At 43.0% G+C, this 18,186-nt stretch overlaps 1 protein-coding gene across 1 annotated transcript in view; it reads left to right on the top strand.

Annotated features, from left to right (window-relative positions):
* SF3B3 (splicing factor 3b subunit 3) overlaps positions 1-15,511 on the top strand; it is a 42,698-nt gene extending 27,187 nt beyond the window's left edge. The window contains exons 15-26 of the mRNA XM_069497792.1: positions 180-323; positions 1,967-2,089; positions 2,817-2,971; positions 8,510-8,684; positions 9,428-9,633; positions 9,731-9,887; positions 10,840-10,965; positions 11,328-11,540; positions 12,102-12,200; positions 12,952-13,095; positions 14,220-14,324; positions 14,690-15,511. Coding sequence (XP_069353893.1) covers positions 180-323; positions 1,967-2,089; positions 2,817-2,971; positions 8,510-8,684; positions 9,428-9,633; positions 9,731-9,887; positions 10,840-10,965; positions 11,328-11,540; positions 12,102-12,200; positions 12,952-13,095; positions 14,220-14,324; positions 14,690-14,830 — 1,788 coding nt within the window. The 3' untranslated portion in view covers positions 14,831-15,511. The remainder of the gene's footprint in view (positions 1-179; positions 324-1,966; positions 2,090-2,816; positions 2,972-8,509; positions 8,685-9,427; positions 9,634-9,730; positions 9,888-10,839; positions 10,966-11,327; positions 11,541-12,101; positions 12,201-12,951; positions 13,096-14,219; positions 14,325-14,689) is intronic.
* The last annotated feature ends 2,675 nt before the right edge of the window (positions 15,512-18,186 follow it).

Genomic DNA, 18,186 nt, shown 5'->3' with positions numbered 1-18,186 from the left:
TCTCCCAAAGCTTATTCTGAGATTTAGTTTAATAACTGACTACTGTCTTAGAACTCGCTCCTGGGGTTTTCCCTGTGTACAGGAAAGCACTTCTTCAATCCTAGAATTTAAACGGGTATATTTTTCCAAAATTGGTAATTTTTTATATTGTTACGATTTTCCCCTACGTCTCCCCACAGGACTGTTTGCAGCCTCTGAGCATGCAGGCTCTCCCAGCCCAGCCTGAGTCCTTGTGTATTGTGGAAATGGGTGGGACTGAGAAGCAGGATGAGCTGGGTGAGAGAGGCTCGATCGGCTTCCTATACCTGAATATTGGGCTACAGGTAAGAGATCCAGAGGCCTTGTGTGAGTTTTGTCCACTCCATTGTTTGATACAAGTGTTTTCTATGCCTATGGTTCCACATATGCACCTTATGAAAAGTGAACAGTGCTGCCCTGGGTTCTACTTTCTTAGCTCTTTATTTAGAACAAACCAGGCTGGGGAGAAAGTATTTTCATGGAGAGTCTTCACATCTACTAAAAATGCTTTGCAATTGCTGCTGCAATCAGAACTAGATGGGGGCCTCAAGGGTCACCTATAGTTCTCGAAATTCATTTCAGCTTTTGAAACAAATATGTCACAGTACATAATTGGCTCCATTGGTAAAGGACCCCTAAATGTTCCCTGTTGTCAAAGCAGCTGAGCTCCTCATGCTATAAAGAACAGGAACCTAAGATAGTGTCAGGGTTCTTATCAGTTTTTTTTTTTTTTTTTTTTTTTTTTAGACAGAGTCTCACTCTGTTGCTCGGGGTAGAGTGCTGTGGCGTCAGCCTAGCTCACAACAACCTCAAACTTCTGGGCCCAAGCAATCCTTCTGCTTTAGCCTCCCGAATAGCTGGGACCCAAAGCATGCACCACCGTGCCCGGCTAATTTTTTTGTGTATATATTTTAGTTGTTTGGCTAATTTCTTCCTATTTTTAGTAGAGACGGGGTCTTGCTCTTGCTCAGGCTGGTCTGGAACTCCTGACCTCGAGCGATCCACCTGCCTCGGCCTCCTAGAGTGCTAGGATTACAGGCGTGAGCCAATGCACCTGGCCCCCCTCGATCTTATACTTGGAGCTATTGATACACATTGCCTAGATTTTTAATTTCATTAGGGGTTAAAAATGATTTTCTATTTTTTTCTACATTCAATTAGCTGGAATTCTTCTCCAGAGACAAAATCAGCTCCATTTCTTTGCTTACTCTAAATACAGTTTATATATGAAAATGATACCCCTCCCACAATAGTTCAACTGTTTCAGAGCAAAAAGTTAGGGCCATAGCAATCTCCCTTCCGTGGGGGCCAGTGAAGTGGGGTTTTTTGTTGTTTTCTAAAAATAACACCATGAACTTGTGGATTTTTATATATTTTTGCTTTGAAATATTGTTGCCTTTTTTGGGGAGTGTGCTAAATTGCCTCATTTTAGGCAAGTGGGAGTTTGCCTTTGAAGTTGGTTCCTTTTAACATGATCCTACTATCTTTAGCGGATTCTTTGCCTTCTTGCACAACAAGGTGTCCCACGTGTATCTGGAACAATCTTGCCCCAGCCCAAAATTAGTCATTTCTCTTAGGTACCTTGTTCATTTTAGGGGAAATGGTGTTTAGAGACCATAGCCTGGTTATTTTTAACTGTGGATCTATTTTCAAATTTAAAATTGTAAAGAAGAGCTTATTGTATATGGCAAAAAAATTTAAAGGATATATAAGCAAAAAATAATTTTTTGCTTAGCAGATGCTCGGTAACTATTTGAATGAATAAGTGATTTAGTGAGAGAATGAATGAATGGCTATCTGATTATCGGGGTCTTTTTTTAAACCGCCAAGTCATTTTTTTCCATCTACTCTGATTTGCTGTATAAAATAGCCAAGGGAGAAATTTCCTTAAGATAACTGATAAGCTTCCCCCAGGAGTATCCTTCACCTGTTCCCTCCTTTTGATTAGAATGGTGTGCTGCTGAGGACAGTCCTGGACCCTGTCACTGGGGATCTGTCTGACACTCGCACTCGATACCTGGGGTCCCGTCCTGTAAAGCTCTTCCGTGTCCGGATGCAAGGCCAGGAGGCAGTAAGTAATGGAAAGGGGCAGACAGCATGTTTGGATGTTAGTGGCACCAGCTGAGAAAAATCTTTATAGTAAGCTTTACTTTCACTAATTCACCACTATTTAGCTGATTTGACATTAGATCTGTCTTGGTTAGTTTTCTTTATATGGGAAATCTTGAATTCCTTAATCCAGAGCTTCCTAAGTGGGGTTCCATGGCACTGCACCATGATTTGCTTATAGGTTGGTTGTTATCAATCCCTTCTGCCCTCTGACTGGGCAGATAGGGCTGGAGGGTAGCTGGAATCTCCCACCTGTGGCACCGTTAGCCATGATTTGTCCCAGTCTTACATTAATATCATGGATGCAGTATATTCACCTAATGTGAAAGAGATTCGGAAACATCCTTTGTGGTTAAGAATATTAGTGATGTTGGGTGCTGGTTGGTTCATTCTTTGTTACCTCATTTAATCCTTGCAGCTGTCTAGCCTTGTGATGATAGTATTTCCATTTTATACTCCTGGACATAGGCTCAGGGAGATTAAGTGATTAGTCTTGGTCATATGGCTCACAGCCCATGCTTTTAGCATATACCAAGCCATACTGCCTCTTTTCTAGGCCTCTTTTTCTTAAGATAGCCTATTAGGTTTCTAGAATATCCTGCAGACTGAAATTTAGGGATAGGGTGTTTGATCAGCATCCCATGTTTGAGTTGTTTCCAAGCTTATTGGAGATGTTTTTCTTTCCTCAGGTATTGGCCATGTCAAGCCGCTCGTGGCTGAGCTATTCTTACCAGTCTCGCTTTCATCTCACCCCTCTGTCTTATGAGACCCTAGAATTTGCATCTGGCTTCGCTTCGGAACAGTGTCCTGAGGGCATTGTGGCCATTTCCACCAACACCCTGAGGTGAGTGGGTCTCATGTTTGAAGCCCAGAGGAAGCCTTTCTGCCAAGGGCTCAGACTGTGGTTCTGCCAGAGTGTTGGAATAGGTTGTCAAGATATGGCAGAGAGCCAACGCTTTACCATAAGACTTGTGTGTTGAAATTGAAACCTTTGTTTGGCACAGATTTTCAGTACTTGGGAGCCAAGTTTCGATGTTTGGAGTTTTAATGTCTGTTTAGACTTTAATAGTTAGCAGTACAGTCCATTCTTCCTAAGATTTGAAGGGGTTTTTTGTTTGTTTGTTTTCTTTTCTTTTTTTTTTTTTTTTTCTGAGACAAGAGTCTTGCTGTGTCGCCCAGACAAGAGTGCAGTGGCATGGTAGCTCACTGCACCTTCCACCTCCTGGGATCAGGTGATCAGCCTCCCGAGTAGCTGGGACTACAGGTGCCCGCCACTGCACCCAGCTAATTTTTCTATTTTTAGCAGAGATAGGGTCTTGCTCAGGCTGGTCTCGAACAACTGGCCTTAAGCGATCCTCCTACCTCGGCCTTTAGGAGTGCTAGGATTACAGGCATGAGCCATTGGGCCTGCCCCGGAGGTTTTTGTTTTCCAGCAAAAGGGCAAGGCCATTGGATTAGTTAGAAGTTGAATCATAGGTAACCTTTTTTTAGTGTCTTGTCATTTGCAGTGTTATGTCAAATTTTAACTTCAATATAAGTTAATTAGGCCTTTAGCAAGTTGGCAAGTTGTCAGTTCATACTGACACTTTTGACTTCAGGAGTGAGCACTATCTATATTATATTCCTAGCAAGATGGAAAATAACCTAAAACAACCTAGTCAGTTAGGCTTTCTCAAGTTTTGTGGAGTTTTTTTTAAGCTTCTGAGCCACCAAAGTTGTTCACATCCTGGTTATAACTATTGGCTATATTCATAACGAAACTGTGGCCTCTTGCTAAGCCAGTCACTATTATTTATCAAGTGAGCTCCCAGATTTCTTTGCAACGGCTTTCAGGATCTTTTCACAGTCTTTCTATCTTTCTGGCCTTCATCATCTTTGTATACCTTCTATTCCAGAATTGATCTCTCTGCACTCCTCCACACATCCCTTAATATTTTTGATCTCTGTACCTGCCCCTGGAATGCTTCCCCCACCCACATGCATCTCTGCCTGTCAAGATTCCCCTTGCCCTTTAAGGCCTGTAGTTTGGGTGTAGTTTCATCCATGGTTCCTAACTCCTGAATTCCTATAGATTTAGACGATCCCCACAGATTTTCAGACTTTCCTAGCAGCAGGACATACTTCCCTCCAAAACTCAATCACAGAAGGCCACTGTGTGAGACAGGTAAAAGCAGAGTTCTTAGGAGCTGACTAAACACCACTCTCTATGGTACTTAACTGTTAGAACCAGTCATTTCTGCTTTTTAGCTTCATGACTAATGCAGCATGAGTTTTTGTGTGGTCTTGTTTTCATTTTTGTTATGTATACCTTTAAGAGTGGAATTGTTACGTTAAATGGTAACCCTGTGTTTAACTTTTAAATAAGGAACTGCAGGCTGCTTTTCAAAGTCGCTGTACCGTTTTCCATTCCACTAGCAAATATGATGGTTCCAATTTCTCTACATCCTTGCAAGCACTTGTTATCATCTGATTTTTTTATTCTAGGTATCCTAGTGGGTGTGAGGTGGTGTCGTGTGGTTTAGGTTAGTATTTCTGTGATGGCTGATGATGTTGAGCATCTTTAATGTGTTTATTGCCTTCTTGTTCTTCTTTGGAGTAATCTCTATTCAGATCCATTGCCCATTTTTTAATTGGGTTACTGTATTTTTAAGTATTGAGTTGTAAGAGTCCTTTGTATGTTCAAGATAAAATTTCCCTATGAAATACATGATTTGCAGAAACTTTCTCTTAAAATTTGGATTATCTTTTTACTTTCTCAGTGGTGTCCTTTGTAGCACAAAAGGCTAGTTTTTTGGGGGTTTTTTTGTTTTTTTTTTTTTAATAATTACATTTTTAGGCTGGGCACGGTGGCTCACGCCTGTAATCCTAGCACTCTGGAAGGCCGAGGTGGGAGTATTGCTCGAGGTCAGGAGTTCGAGACCAGCCTGAACAAGAGTGAGACCCTGTCTCTACTAAAAATAGAAAGCAATTAGCTGGACAACTAAAAATATATAAAAATATAAAAAATTAGCCGGGCATCCTGGCGCATGCTTGTAGTCCCAGCTACTCAGGAGACTGAGGCAGTAGGATTGCTTGAGCCCAGGAGTTTGAGGTTGCTGTGAGCGAGGCTTACGTCACAGCACTCTAGCCTGGGCAAGAGGGTGAGACTCTGTCTCAAAAAAAAAATAAATAAATAAAAATAAAGAATAATTACATTTTTAAAAGTCCATCTGAGAACTGCCCGAAGTCATCTTGAATATTACCAATGGCACATGCCCCCGCTTTTACAAATGCTGGTTAACTTCATATTTTCCAAGAAAGAATACAGCATGGCACCATCTGCACTCCACTATTGTATGTGTCTCCCAGAGGACAGGTGCTCTTTCTGCCTAGAGTCTGTTGCCGTGGTAGGTGCCTTTATGGAAACACATCAATGTGTGGGTCAGACCAGAGGAATAAGAACTATAGGGGCAGTGGTCGTGGTTTTTATTTTATGCTGTGCTTATTTTTTCTTTCAAAATGATAATTTTTGATATTTAAATGTTTTGCTTTATCACTCAGATGTTAGATGTTTGTAAAATATTTTAATTGATGTCTCCAGATAAAGGAGCATGCTAATTACTACTCAGAGAATTTGGATATCCATGGGAGTGGGAATACCAGCAATCATAGCCTGTCAGAAAATGTTGTGACTATTATTTTGTGTTCTTTTTATATACGATTCTCGTTCAGCTGTGTTTTTTTCCCCCCCAGCACTTTGAAAGGATTTTCTTCTGTCTTTTTTTTTTTTTTTTTAGATCTGTGGTCAGATTATATGTGCTGTATTTATTTGGGGGGTATTTCTGCAGTTCTTTGGGAATTGTCTTTATTTTACTTGGTTTATGTTATGCTTCTTGAATCTGTTGGTTCATTTATTTTATTCTGGAAATTTTTCATTATTTTCCTGTTCTCTCACTTCTTTCCTTTTGGACTACTGATTAGGTGTGTGTTAAATCTTCTCATTCCATCTGTCCATGTCTCGCAGCCTTGTTTTTCTCCTCCATGTTGTGTCTCACTGACTCTGTGCTACATTCTGGGTAACTCTTCAAATATAAAATCAGATTACTTGATATCATACCCTGCCTGATACTGGCTCTTTTTTCCTCAGAGTGATGGAGAATTTATTGAAAAAGATTGCTTGCTTACTTATTTTCACTTGTACAACGTAAGTCTCTTGGCCTTTGATTTTCATTGCCATTTGGTTTTAGGAGCGGTAGAGCAATTACTGGTTTGCTGTTGAATCACAGAAGTGTGAGTTCCCTTGGGGGCAAGTCTTTTCTGTTTTGTTCACCAGAACGTCCCAAGGCCTAGCTTAGCATCCTGGCCCATAGAGAATAGGTCTCAGTGTATATTTATGTGTGGGAGGGACTGAGGAGAAAAATCTGTTTATCAGTTGAATGGGTAGTTGAGTTTCAGAAAGAATACCCATAGTTTAGAATGCCTATTCTCATTTCTATTAAAGCCTTTTACAAAAGGTATATAGCTCTTTAGCCATTCTTACTTTCTTGAGAATTATTTAACAATTTTATTTTCTTGAATTATCTTAATTGAATAACAGTAATACCATTATTTTTAGTGCTCATGGAGGGGCATAATGGAGAAATGGAAGGAAAAATAGATTAGAAGAGTTTTAGATAACCCCAAATGCCTTGCTTCCTTTATTTCAAGAGCGCTGTTGATGACTATTGAATAGAGAAGGGCATGATTATTTAGCTCCTTTATTTTTAAAATAGATGTGTCTTTTCTAAGCTTATCCTTCAGCCACTTCTCTCTCCTTAGTTTCCTGTGTATCTTTATTAAACATGAGTTTTATGTATGTACTAGTAAATATGTACATATGTTCTTTTTCTTTGTACAGAGAGAGTATGTACATTGCATAGACTGTTCTACTCTGCTGTTCAAACTTAACAGTATGTCTTGGAAATCTCTTGATATCAATATTGTATGGCATTCATGGTCTGTTTCATGGCCACAGAGTCTTCTGTTACATGGATGGTACCATAGTTTATTTAACTAAACTAGTCTTATCTTGGATATTTACAGTGTTTTGCTTTTAACAGTGCTGCAGTGGAAAACCTGATACATGTATCATTCCACATGTGCGAATAAATCTGTAGGATAAATTCTTACAAGTGGAGTTTACTGGGACAAAGGATATATTTGGCATTTTAGCAAATTACATTGCCTATCGTTTTTCCTTCCTTGACTCACATTCCATACCTTAAGTCTGAGATTGTTGTGTTTCTTTTCTGTTTTTTCTTTTTTTTTAACCAAAGAGTTGCTGGCTTGCTTTTAGTGAGTCTTAAGCTGTAAGCTTTTACAAGTGTAATCAACCAGGTGAGGGTGGGAGGGCCTATTTCTCAACACTTCTCACAGAAACTCAAATTTGAGGTTTTTCTTTAGAATAAAACGGGCTCTTCAGTATTGATAAGGTTATTCCTGAGTGGCAGAAATTCTCCATGTTTTTCCCCTGTGTTCAATATTGGCTGCTACAGTAAGAACGCTTTTTTTTTGCGTCTGTAGTGGGAAACTTAGCAGCAGACAGTAACTGTTCCAGTTCTGTCGAATAGATACACTCTTTGTGTTTCTAATTCTTAAACTTTTCTGAGGTTTGGGGCTCAATTCGTTGTTGGCTCCACACCTTTTTCCCACCTCCAAAATTTTATTTGGCATTTCATGTCTGGTGTCATCTCCTGTTTCATTTTCTTTGTAGGTTTTTACCTGTTAATGTATAGAATATTTAAAGTATAAATACAACTCCATGTAGTTAGAGATCAAGTAACTATATTTTTAAGAGTACATGAGTTCTGCTCATTTTGCACATGGTTTGGCTCAGGTGTACCTCTCTTTCCCATTTGACAGAAGTTGTGGGTCCCCTGTATGCTCTCTCGCATTGTCACAGATTTCCTAAAGCTGAGATGATTTTCATTTAGAAGCGCATCCACTTTATTTTATGAAGTGCAGTCAGTACAAATACTGTATATATTCAGGTAATTGTGTTTTATAACAAATTTAGTATTGTTCTTTCTTTTAGAGTTTGTCAGTAATAATCAAGAGGAAATTCTAACTCTCCACTGTCACATTATCATTGGAGTGATAAAAAAATTTTTTTGGCGACCGTAATATGTGTTTCATTGGTAAAAAACCAGAATTGCCATGAACAGTGGTGAGGTATTGTTGAAGAAGGTGGTCTTTCTCCATATTGTCTCCTATGCAGAATTTAGATTACAAGGATATTGTTTCACATTGCCTAATGCCAACATTAGAGCTTCAGGAATTTGCTGTAACTGCTCATGGTCCATTTCAAAACCGGTGTCTAGGTCCTCAGTGAGTGACCTGTTAACTCCCTTGCCTTTTGTCATAGGATTTTGGCATTGGAGAAGCTAGGTGCTGTCTTCAATCAAGTAGCCTTTCCGCTACAGTACACACCCAGGAAATTTGTCATCCACCCTGAGAGTAACAACCTTATCATCATTGAAACGGACCACAATGCCTACACTGAGGCCACAAAAGCTCAGAGAAAGCAGCAGATGGCAGAGGTAATGAGACTGACATTCAAGGGTTCAGTTAAAAGGTGTGTGAAATTGTGTTGAAAAGTTTAAATCCCCATAATTGCTGATTATGTTCTTTGTTGTTTTTAAAGCTCTTTCAGGTCCTTTAAGCAGAATCCTTTGCCAAATACTTTGGTTTAGAGGCTTTCTTGTGACCCAGGACTAATACACTGATCTAGGTTTATTCAGAATTCAGCTCCCGTCTGGAACAGAGTTCTTTACTCCTTGAGCTTCCAAAATATGACTGTTATATGTTTCCTGGATTCAGGCCCAAAGCAGACAGCTTTCATATTCCCCACAACACCAGCTCTTTCCAGAAATCATTTCTCAGCAAAAACCAAATAGCCACGACCATATAGAACTGTGTCCAGTCTGACAGAGAGGAGACAAGTAGTCTTAGCAAGGGAAATCAGATGGGTTGGGTAGAAAAATGGGGTTTTCATTTTTATGTTTCTCAAACCACTAGTGCAGTATTTGCCAAAGCCAATGTTCTTTTTGGCATTTTCTACTGATATGTAACTGGCATTATCTGGTTTTCCCTTTAACGATCTTCCCACTTCTCCTTGTCTGTACACCTCTCCCTTTAATCTTCATTTTGGGAAGTCCTGGTTTTGGATGACAGAATGTGCTACTTTATATATCATGAACTCCCCCTGGAGTGTTCTTGCTACTTAATCTACTTCTCATCCAACCCCCACCTCTGAACTCAGTTCCTTGCTTTTTGGGTTTAGGAAATGGTGGAAGCAGCAGGGGAGGATGAGCGAGAGCTGGCTGCAGAGATGGCAGCGGCATTCCTCAATGAAAACCTTCCTGAATCCATTTTTGGAGCTCCCAAGGCTGGCAGTGGGCAGTGGGCCTCTGTGATCCGGGTGATGAATCCTATTCAGGGGAACACACTGGACCTTGTCCAGCTGGAGCAGAATGAGGCAGCTTTTAGGTAAGGAGCCCAAGACAATCCAGGTTTTGGTGGGCTCAAACAGGAGCTCTCTGGGTTTTGACTAATGCCTGACTCTTGGTGCTTTCTCTGTCTGTAGCGTGGCCGTGTGCAGGTTCTCCAACACTGGGGAAGACTGGTATGTGCTGGTGGGCGTGGCCAAGGACCTGATACTGAACCCCCGATCTGTGGCAGGGGGCTTTGTCTATACTTACAAGCTTGTGAACAATGGGGAAAAACTGGAGTTTTTGCACAAGGTAGGAATCAGCCAGTTGTTCTCCTGGATCTTAGGTCCTACAAATTCTCCCACTTTTGCTTGAGTTAGGGGTCACGTCTTCTGAGGACCAGCTCCTGGATTCTAATCCATCTCCTGGCAGCACATGGCAAACACTGGGGCATTCATACTTCAGTGGTGCTCCAATGCCTGGGAAGCCCACAGGAAGCCTGTGTGCTGACCACCCATGATGGCGAGATAGATGCACATGGAATCGCCCCTTGTTTATTATCTTATGAAACAGACAGTAGTTTGTGACCAAAATTCAGCAGTTTAAAGAGTTAATATTTCTGGGAAGTTACTGTTCAGTGGGTACACAGTTTCAGTTTGGGAAAGTTCTGGAGATGATGGTGGTTGCATGATAGTAAATGTACTGTTGAATGTACTTAATGCCACTGAAAAATGATTAAAATGATTAAAATGGTAAACTTGATGTATATAGCCACAATTTTAAAATAAAAAAATATTCTTTCCTCTATATCAGTAGCACACGAATACGACTCCTACCCTACAGCCTTTCCATAAGGGGTATATCTTTTAGGAAATACTTCCTTCACAGACCCTTCTTTGTGTTAACATTTGTCTCCTTTACAACTCAGATGTCACTTTCATTCCTTTCCCATCCCTCCACAAACAAGGCTTCACTATTATTCCATGGTGCCAGTTTAACCAAGCACAGGCTCTGGGGCAGCATTCACCAGGTACCAGGACTTCTTTTCACTTGTGGCATTGATCCACTCACCGGGTGAAATGAAGCATGTGGGACCTGTTTACCCAAACACCCTGTTTTGTGGAGGCTGCTATATGTGTGGTTTACCACTTGCTGGCTGTCTTCCTGACGGTCCTGTAGAAGAAGGTGTTTCTGGGTGGAGAGAGTGGAACTGGTATATGGCTCTGTGTTCTGATAGCTGCATCACCTGTTTTTCCTCTTACAGACTCCAGTGGAAGAGGTCCCTGCTGCCATTGCCCCATTCCAGGGGAGGGTGTTGATTGGTGTGGGAAAGCTTTTGCGTGTCTATGACTTGGGGAAGAAGAAGTTACTCCGAAAGTGTGAGAATAAGGTAAATGTGCTGACATTGGGGCTAGGATCTAGCTAATGGAAAAGGAGAAGGCATCGGGGTGGTGGTGGACTCTAATTTTGAAAATTATGTGTCTTTGGTGGGGCTGTGTTGTACTCTCCCATTTTTAGCTTCAGTATTAGGTCCTTGAGTCTTGAGCAGGAGTAGAAGGATCTTGTTTCTTGACTTCTTCAAACCAAGAAGTTTCTATCCTACTTGTTTCTTTAAGCTCTTTTTCCTACCTTCTAGGAATCTGTTGCTCACTGCAGTTCTGCAGACCCGCATATGTCATGGGCAGGGAAAGCTGCACTTTCTGTGGGTTCTGAACTCCAAGGTTACACCCATTGCTGTCCTTGTTTTCCCAGCATATTGCCAATTATATCTCTGGGATCCAGACTATTGGGCACAGGGTAATTGTGTCTGACGTCCAAGAAAGTTTCATCTGGGTTCGCTACAAGCGGAATGAAAACCAGCTCATCATCTTTGCCGACGACACCTATCCCCGATGGGTCACTACAGCTAGCCTCCTCGACTATGACACTGTGGCTGGGGCAGACAAGTTCGGCAACATATGTGTGGTCAGTGGACGTTAACTTGGGTTACAGAGATGTGTGGGAAAGCTGGGCAGTTTATTATTTTGGGTAAAGCCAAGGACCCAGGATTATGATCCCTAATATGGTATGTAAAAATGGGTATAAAATTCAATCCTAGTAAGGCTAACTCTATAAAAAATACACTCTTCCAGTCTTCTTGATTTTTCCCCCTTAGTTTACCTCCCTCTTCCCTATGGAACATGATTTAATAATAAGTTTAGTTCGAGATAATGGCTCATACTTATTTTCATGTCATGCTAGAACTTTGGCTTGTCTTTTTAAGCTGAGCCTGATTTTTCTTGTCTGTGTTCTGTGGTTTTGTTTTTGCTCTTGGCTGTGTTAAACCCTTGCTCAGGGGTTGATTTTCTTGAGTTTCTCACTCCTCAGACACAGCTCCTACCCACCAGAACAGTGAGGAGACTTGGGCTCAGGCCTCTGCCTGTGTGCCCCTAAGCTTGCTTGCAGGGACCTGGGGCAAACATGTTGCTTGGTGACCTAGGTGAGCAGGTGCGGGACCCAGCACTGATTTGTGTCGCTTCCTTGTAGGTGAGGCTCCCACCTAACACCAACGACGAAGTGGATGAGGATCCCACAGGAAACAAAGCCCTGTGGGACCGAGGCTTGCTCAACGGGGCCTCCCAGAAGGTAAGACTGCAGAGAGGGCCCAGGGGAAGGCCCTGCCCAGTACCTTTCCTGTTGCCCTTACTGAAGAAATAGTTTTTAGTGAGTTACGCCCAGCGCACACACTGCCCGGCACTCCCCCGTGCACGGTCCTTTCTTCTTGGAAATCCCTAGGCTGATGATACATAGCCTGCGATGGATGAATGCTGGGTTTGACATCAGGTGACTAAATCACTGTCCCATTTTTGTGACTCTATAAAGTAGAAATTTTTCTGAGACATTTTATCAGTCAGTATAAAAGTCTTTTTGGAGAGTAGTGAGTTCCTTAGACAAGTTGATTATAAGGTTCATTCGTACCCAGTAGTAACCAGCTCTTGTCTGAGCTGTGTCCTGGGCATTACTCCTGTGCTGTAGGCATGTACTTCTTTAACAGAGCATCTGTGGACTTTTGAAAACAGAACTGTTTTAGAGGGGCAAGCCTAGTGATAACTGTTTTTTTTTATAGTTTTCTGTAGTTTTATTTTTTTATTGCAGACTTGATAATTTAACAAAAAGGTTTTAGGATATAATTGTTTATGAGAAATGATCTAACTTCAGCATGTTTGTGAGGCATTAAACTTTAAATGATGACAGAATTTTAAGTATTTTTAGATTTTAGTATTTTTTGGATTTTAATAGATGGTGAAATGTGCCTTTGGGGTTACTGCTTGCTCTTGGGAGTCCAGAACAGGCTTCCAAGGGCGTGCATAGTTACTAGTCTGTTTTTGATTTGCAGGCAGAGGTGATCATGAACTACCATGTTGGGGAGACAGTGCTGTCATTACAGAAGACCACACTGATCCCGGGAGGCTCCGAGTCACTTGTCTATACCACCTTGTCAGGAGGAATCGGCATCCTTGTCCCATTCACGTCCCATGAGGTGAGAGTGCTTTGGCCTTGGCTTTCCTAAGGTTGTTTCTTAGTACTGAATCTGCCTAAGAGGGCGAATCCATTTGTCCTCACTTGTAACTAGGAGTGTTCTGGAAATTATAAGGTAACAGAAGTGCCTGGAGTGATAGGAATTCTGATTTTCCTCCCTGGGGAAGGCCATTTGTTTTTATACTATAGTAAGATTTGGTTCAGTTGTGATGTGGTATAAGGTTACCCCGAGCCTAAAGCCCCAGAACCAAATTCCACAGACTAGGAAAGATGGAATGATGTCTGTTGGGGCACGTGTTGCCTCGTGGAATCAACTCTAGTATTCGCCAAGTTTGGTATGTTTCATTCCAGCCAAGGGAGCTGGGATCAGGAATCTAACCTCACATACCACTCTTTACATATGGCATTCTTTCTCGTGCTGTAAGTACAATGAAGTTTCCCTTTGGGTTTGTTTGGTTTGGTTTGGTTTTTGGTTTTTGGTTTTTGTTTGTTTTTTTTTTTTTTTTGAGACAGAGTCTCACTCTCTTGCCCCGGCTAGAGTGCCATGGCGTCAGCCTAGCTCACAGCAACCTCAAACTCCTGGGCTCAAGAGATCCTACTGCCTCAGCCTCCCGAGTAGCTGGGACTACAGGCATGCGCCACCATGCCTGGCTAATTTTTTGTATATATATTTAGTTGTCCATATAATTTCTTTCTGTTTTTAGTAGAGATGGGGTCTCATTCTTGCTCAGGCTGGTCTGGAACTCCTGACCTTGAGCGATCCACCCGCCTCGGCCTCCCAGAGTGCTAGGATTACAGGCGTGAGCCACCGCGCCCGGCCTGAGACAGGGTCTTGCTCTTGCTCAGGCTGGTCTCGAACTCCTGAGCTCAAACGATCCACCCGCCTCGGCCTCCCAGAGTGCTAGGATTACAGTTGTGAGCCACCGCGCCCGGCCTCCCTTTAGGTTTTAACTGTCCTTGTTGTAGCAGAAAAACCTGTGATGGTCAGAAGAGTAAATAGACATTTACCATCTGTTTGGGTGGTAGAGATCAGTGGCTCGTCTGTTCATTGTGCTTATGGAAACTGTAGCCCAGTAGTTGAAATCACTTTTTTCTCAGTGACAGATTCTTTGTTTTTATCACTAGGACCATGACTTCTTCCAACATGTGGAAATGCATCTGAGGTCTGAGCATCCCCCTCTCTGTGGGCGGGACCACCTCAGCTTTCGTTCCTATTATTTCCCTGTTAAGGTAGGTTGAGGGAATCTGGGCTGGGAGGGGAGATCCACAGCCCATTTCATCTGGTCTTTTCTCGGGGCTTCTGTCTCTTAAAAACTGGAGCAGTCCTGAGTGAAGAAACGGCTAGGGAGCCGATGAATGGAAGCAGTACCGATACTTAATATTCAGAGTCCTCTTCCTCTTCCTCCGGGCAAACCACGGCCAGAGAAAACGCTTCACCAGTTCTGCCAACCTGGACTCTCAGTGCTAGGGGTCAACTTAGAATAGTGTTCCTGGCTCTACAAATGGGGTTCTGGGGGAGAATGAAAAGCTTTCCCTACAGTTGCTGCTTTAGTTTGCACCATTTTCTTTTCCTTCTTCTGTTCTCCATGTCTTAGAATGTGATTGATGGAGACCTCTGTGAGCAGTTCAACTCCATGGAGCCCAACAAACAAAAGAACGTCTCTGAAGAACTAGACCGAACCCCACCCGAGGTATCCAAGAAGCTTGAAGATATCCGGACCCGTTACGCCTTCTGAGTCCTCCCTTTACCTGTGGGGCTTGCCAGAGACGCTGTGTTTTGTTTCCTCCACCACCATCACCGCCACCTGGCTTCTGCCACATGGCGGAAGAAGTGTGACTAGATAATTAAGACTTTGCAATATGAAAGCCAGTAGCTCTTTCCCCTCACCCCGGAATGACTGGTTTCCCCTCAAATTGGCGCCGAGATTCGCTACACTTCTCCCCACCTAGTATGTAATACATCACCCCAGGTTCCAGTGTGGAGCACGATGTGTCCGGTACCCCAGAGTTGTCCCTGCATTGGTATTTCTGGCTCTTGTCTACTTTTGTACACGACCTTAATTTTTAACTGTTTTTCCTGTAAATATAGTTTTGTACAATGTTATCTCTGTGGGAGGGAGGGAGGGAGGCAAGCAAGCTAAGGTGGCACCAGGTTGGGTAGATTATAACTCCTGAGTTCTACCACTCTGGAACCTAACCAGAAATATAAACCTAGTTTTTAAGGTGGCAGACATCCATGTGTCTTTTTCTGGGGATGAGAATTTAGGTGGGGAGAATTGAGCCCAAGTTGGAGTAAGAAGAAATGAGTATACTTCTCCTTTCCAGGCATCTACCTGGGCTTCTGGCAGCCTGTGGCCTCCAACTCCCAGCTCTGTGATGATTTCTTTGGCTTTTCCTGGTTCTTCATGCTCTGCTGATGAAACTTAGAGTCAATAACCATGTGAACATCCACCCCTCTTCCCATTGCCTATTGATGAAGAATGGCTGATTCTTCTTCTGTTTCAGCGTCCTTCTACTCTGAGATCTTGGAATGAGGGGTTTAGCATGAATTCCAATTTAACAGATGGGTGTATAACTCCTCAGAAGATCTTTTGCCCCCTGACTACTAGGAAGGGTCAGTAAGTACAGAAGAACCCAGATACTCACCTGCCCTTGGGATTGGCAGTATATATGGCCCTGTTGAAGGGGGAAGGGGCTGTCTCAGCAGCACACATCTTAAGTGGGTTCCTGAGGGCCTTTGGGATGTAAGGAGGGAACACTGAGAGCCTGTCAGCCATAAGTGGCCCAGATTCAGAAATGTTCCAGCCCACACTTGGGAATTCCCGCTCTTGCTTCCCTGTGTGGGAAGCCCTCATCTTCCAGGCATTCCTCCAGGTATGTTGAACCTGGAGGAACCTGAGCCCACTGCTCCTCTCAGTACTTCACGAAGAAAAGCCTTTCATCTGCATGTGCTCAGCCACCTAGCTGGAGAAGATTCTCGATGGTTGGCACTGGGTGTGAGTCAGGAGTGTGGTAGTCATTAGACACAATCTGAGCAGCCCAGAGAAGGTTCTTTCCCTTGAAACTGAGTCTCTCTTTAGTCATGACTTGGTTTTAGATCAGTCAGTAGGGACCCAGGTTTTGCCAGGAGTTGAATCCCTAAATAACATGTTTGTTGCTCACTGAGCTTGTGGATTTGCATTTGAAAAGCCTAATTTTCAGGGCTCATTTTGTCCCGTGGCCATAAATCCATTTGTATGTTGACATTTAGTAGTCTGAGAAACTCAGCATAAATATTTGAGCGATGGCTCCTTGTTCCTGTCCTCTCTTAACTCAAGTTTGACTGAAATACATATTCTTCCTTTAGTAGTACGGGGTTATGTAAGAAAGAAAACTTAACACGACTGGGTTTCCTCTGCGAGTCTATCCATCAGTTTGCTGGTTCTTGGTAAGAGGAAGGGCTCTAGCAAGTGCTGCAGTTGCCAGAGCGGGGAATTAGGCTTGAATGTGCTGAGTGGAGGAATTTTGTCTTGTTCATAGATGTTGCTTCAGGCGCTACAAAAGGTGTTTAAGAACTTTCAGTGATTGGATGTGGCTCAATTACGATTGACTTCTGTGGTTTGCTTGAGCAACCAGGTAAATAGGGAGCTCTGCAACCTTGCAGAACACAGTGAGGCTGCTGCGGAACTTGGGAGGACGTGAAGACACTGAGGCATCTGCCCTGGTAGGTTTGCTCTCAACCTGTTCCTTTGTCAAGTCCCTGGGACTTGGATCTAAGGACTGAAACGTTTTCAGCTGTCTCGGCTTTCCCTTGACCTTATGGACAGAGGTTCTGCAGATGTTATTTCCTTTGGAAGATCCTTGCCAAGAATAGCATTCCTTTGGGGGAGGGGGTTCAAGTTGGACTGCAGATGGAATGTTGCTTTTCTAGGTTAGGGTAAGCTATTGCAAGACAGCTGCCTGGGCTGGGGAGGGCTCTTGGGGGTTCACTGGTCTCCAGGGTTCAGGCTGCTCCCAGGACTGCAGCTTTTCTTGAGCTCACTCGAGGGAAGCCAGAAATGTTGAGGCATTTTTCCAATGGGATAAGCCTGGCTTTCACTTTTTTTGTTGTGTAGAGACAGAGTCTCACTCTGTCACCCAGTGCAGTGGTGCGATCATAGCTCACTGTAACCTCTTAACTCCTGGGCTCAGGCATCTTCCCACCTCAGCCTCCTGAGTAGCTGGGACTATAAGCACAGGCTGCCACGCCCGGCCTAAATTCTGTTTTTAGTTCAAAATAGAAATGACATGTTTGAGTCATCCACTTGCTCATTTGCATATGGAATATTGCATATGAATGTTCTATTACATGCTTAAAATTGATTTTTAAGGGCTATATCCAGAGCTCAGAAGAAACATCCCTGCTGCTAAAATCAAACTTTGTCCAAGAAAATAACAATGGAGGGGTAAAACAGACGGCTCCGGGGTATGTGGCAGGGACTCAATAAAACACCTGCTTGGTCACAGTAGATTGACATTTGGGGATCTGATGGCCCATCATGCCCACGTGCCTGTGAAGATGAGGCAAACTGAAATCAGCATGTACAGGCTGTACGCCAGTCTGAACCAGCACAACCAAGAGCTGTTTCTCTAGAAGTTTTGGAAGCTGTCCTCAGGAGACATGCCAACCCACTAGAGGAGGCTGCTAAATTCATTTATTCCACAAGTGTTTGCTGTATACCTACTATGTGCCACCTCCTTCCCGGTCTGCTCTGCACCCAGAGGTTGGAGGAGAGTTCTTACAGCCTGGCAGTCTCTGTTCCTCTCAGGTTGGTGGTGAGGTGAGTCTGCCAGAGAGCCTGGCAGCAAGTTTCAGAAGAGCCTAAAGCCCATGTCTCTGGTTTCCTCAGATACAACAGGCACAACCTTGGGACTTGTAGGAAAAATCAGAACGTCCTAAGTCCGAAAAATGAGGTGAGGGGTGGGTAGCCAAGGGGTTTAGGTCAGCAAATGGTAGAAAACCTGTAATAGTGATTATTAACCCCAGCTAGGCAGTAAGATCCTCTGCACTGTCAGAACAGACTTCCTGGTTTGTGCCCCTGATTAACTCTTAAGATTAACTCAATCTCTGCTG

Source organism: Eulemur rufifrons, chromosome 23 (assembly GCF_041146395.1).
Source record: "Eulemur rufifrons isolate Redbay chromosome 23, OSU_ERuf_1, whole genome shotgun sequence".
NCBI classification, from domain to species: Eukaryota; Metazoa; Chordata; class Mammalia; order Primates; family Lemuridae; genus Eulemur; species Eulemur rufifrons.
This window is presented reverse-complemented; position numbering and strand designations above follow the sequence as displayed.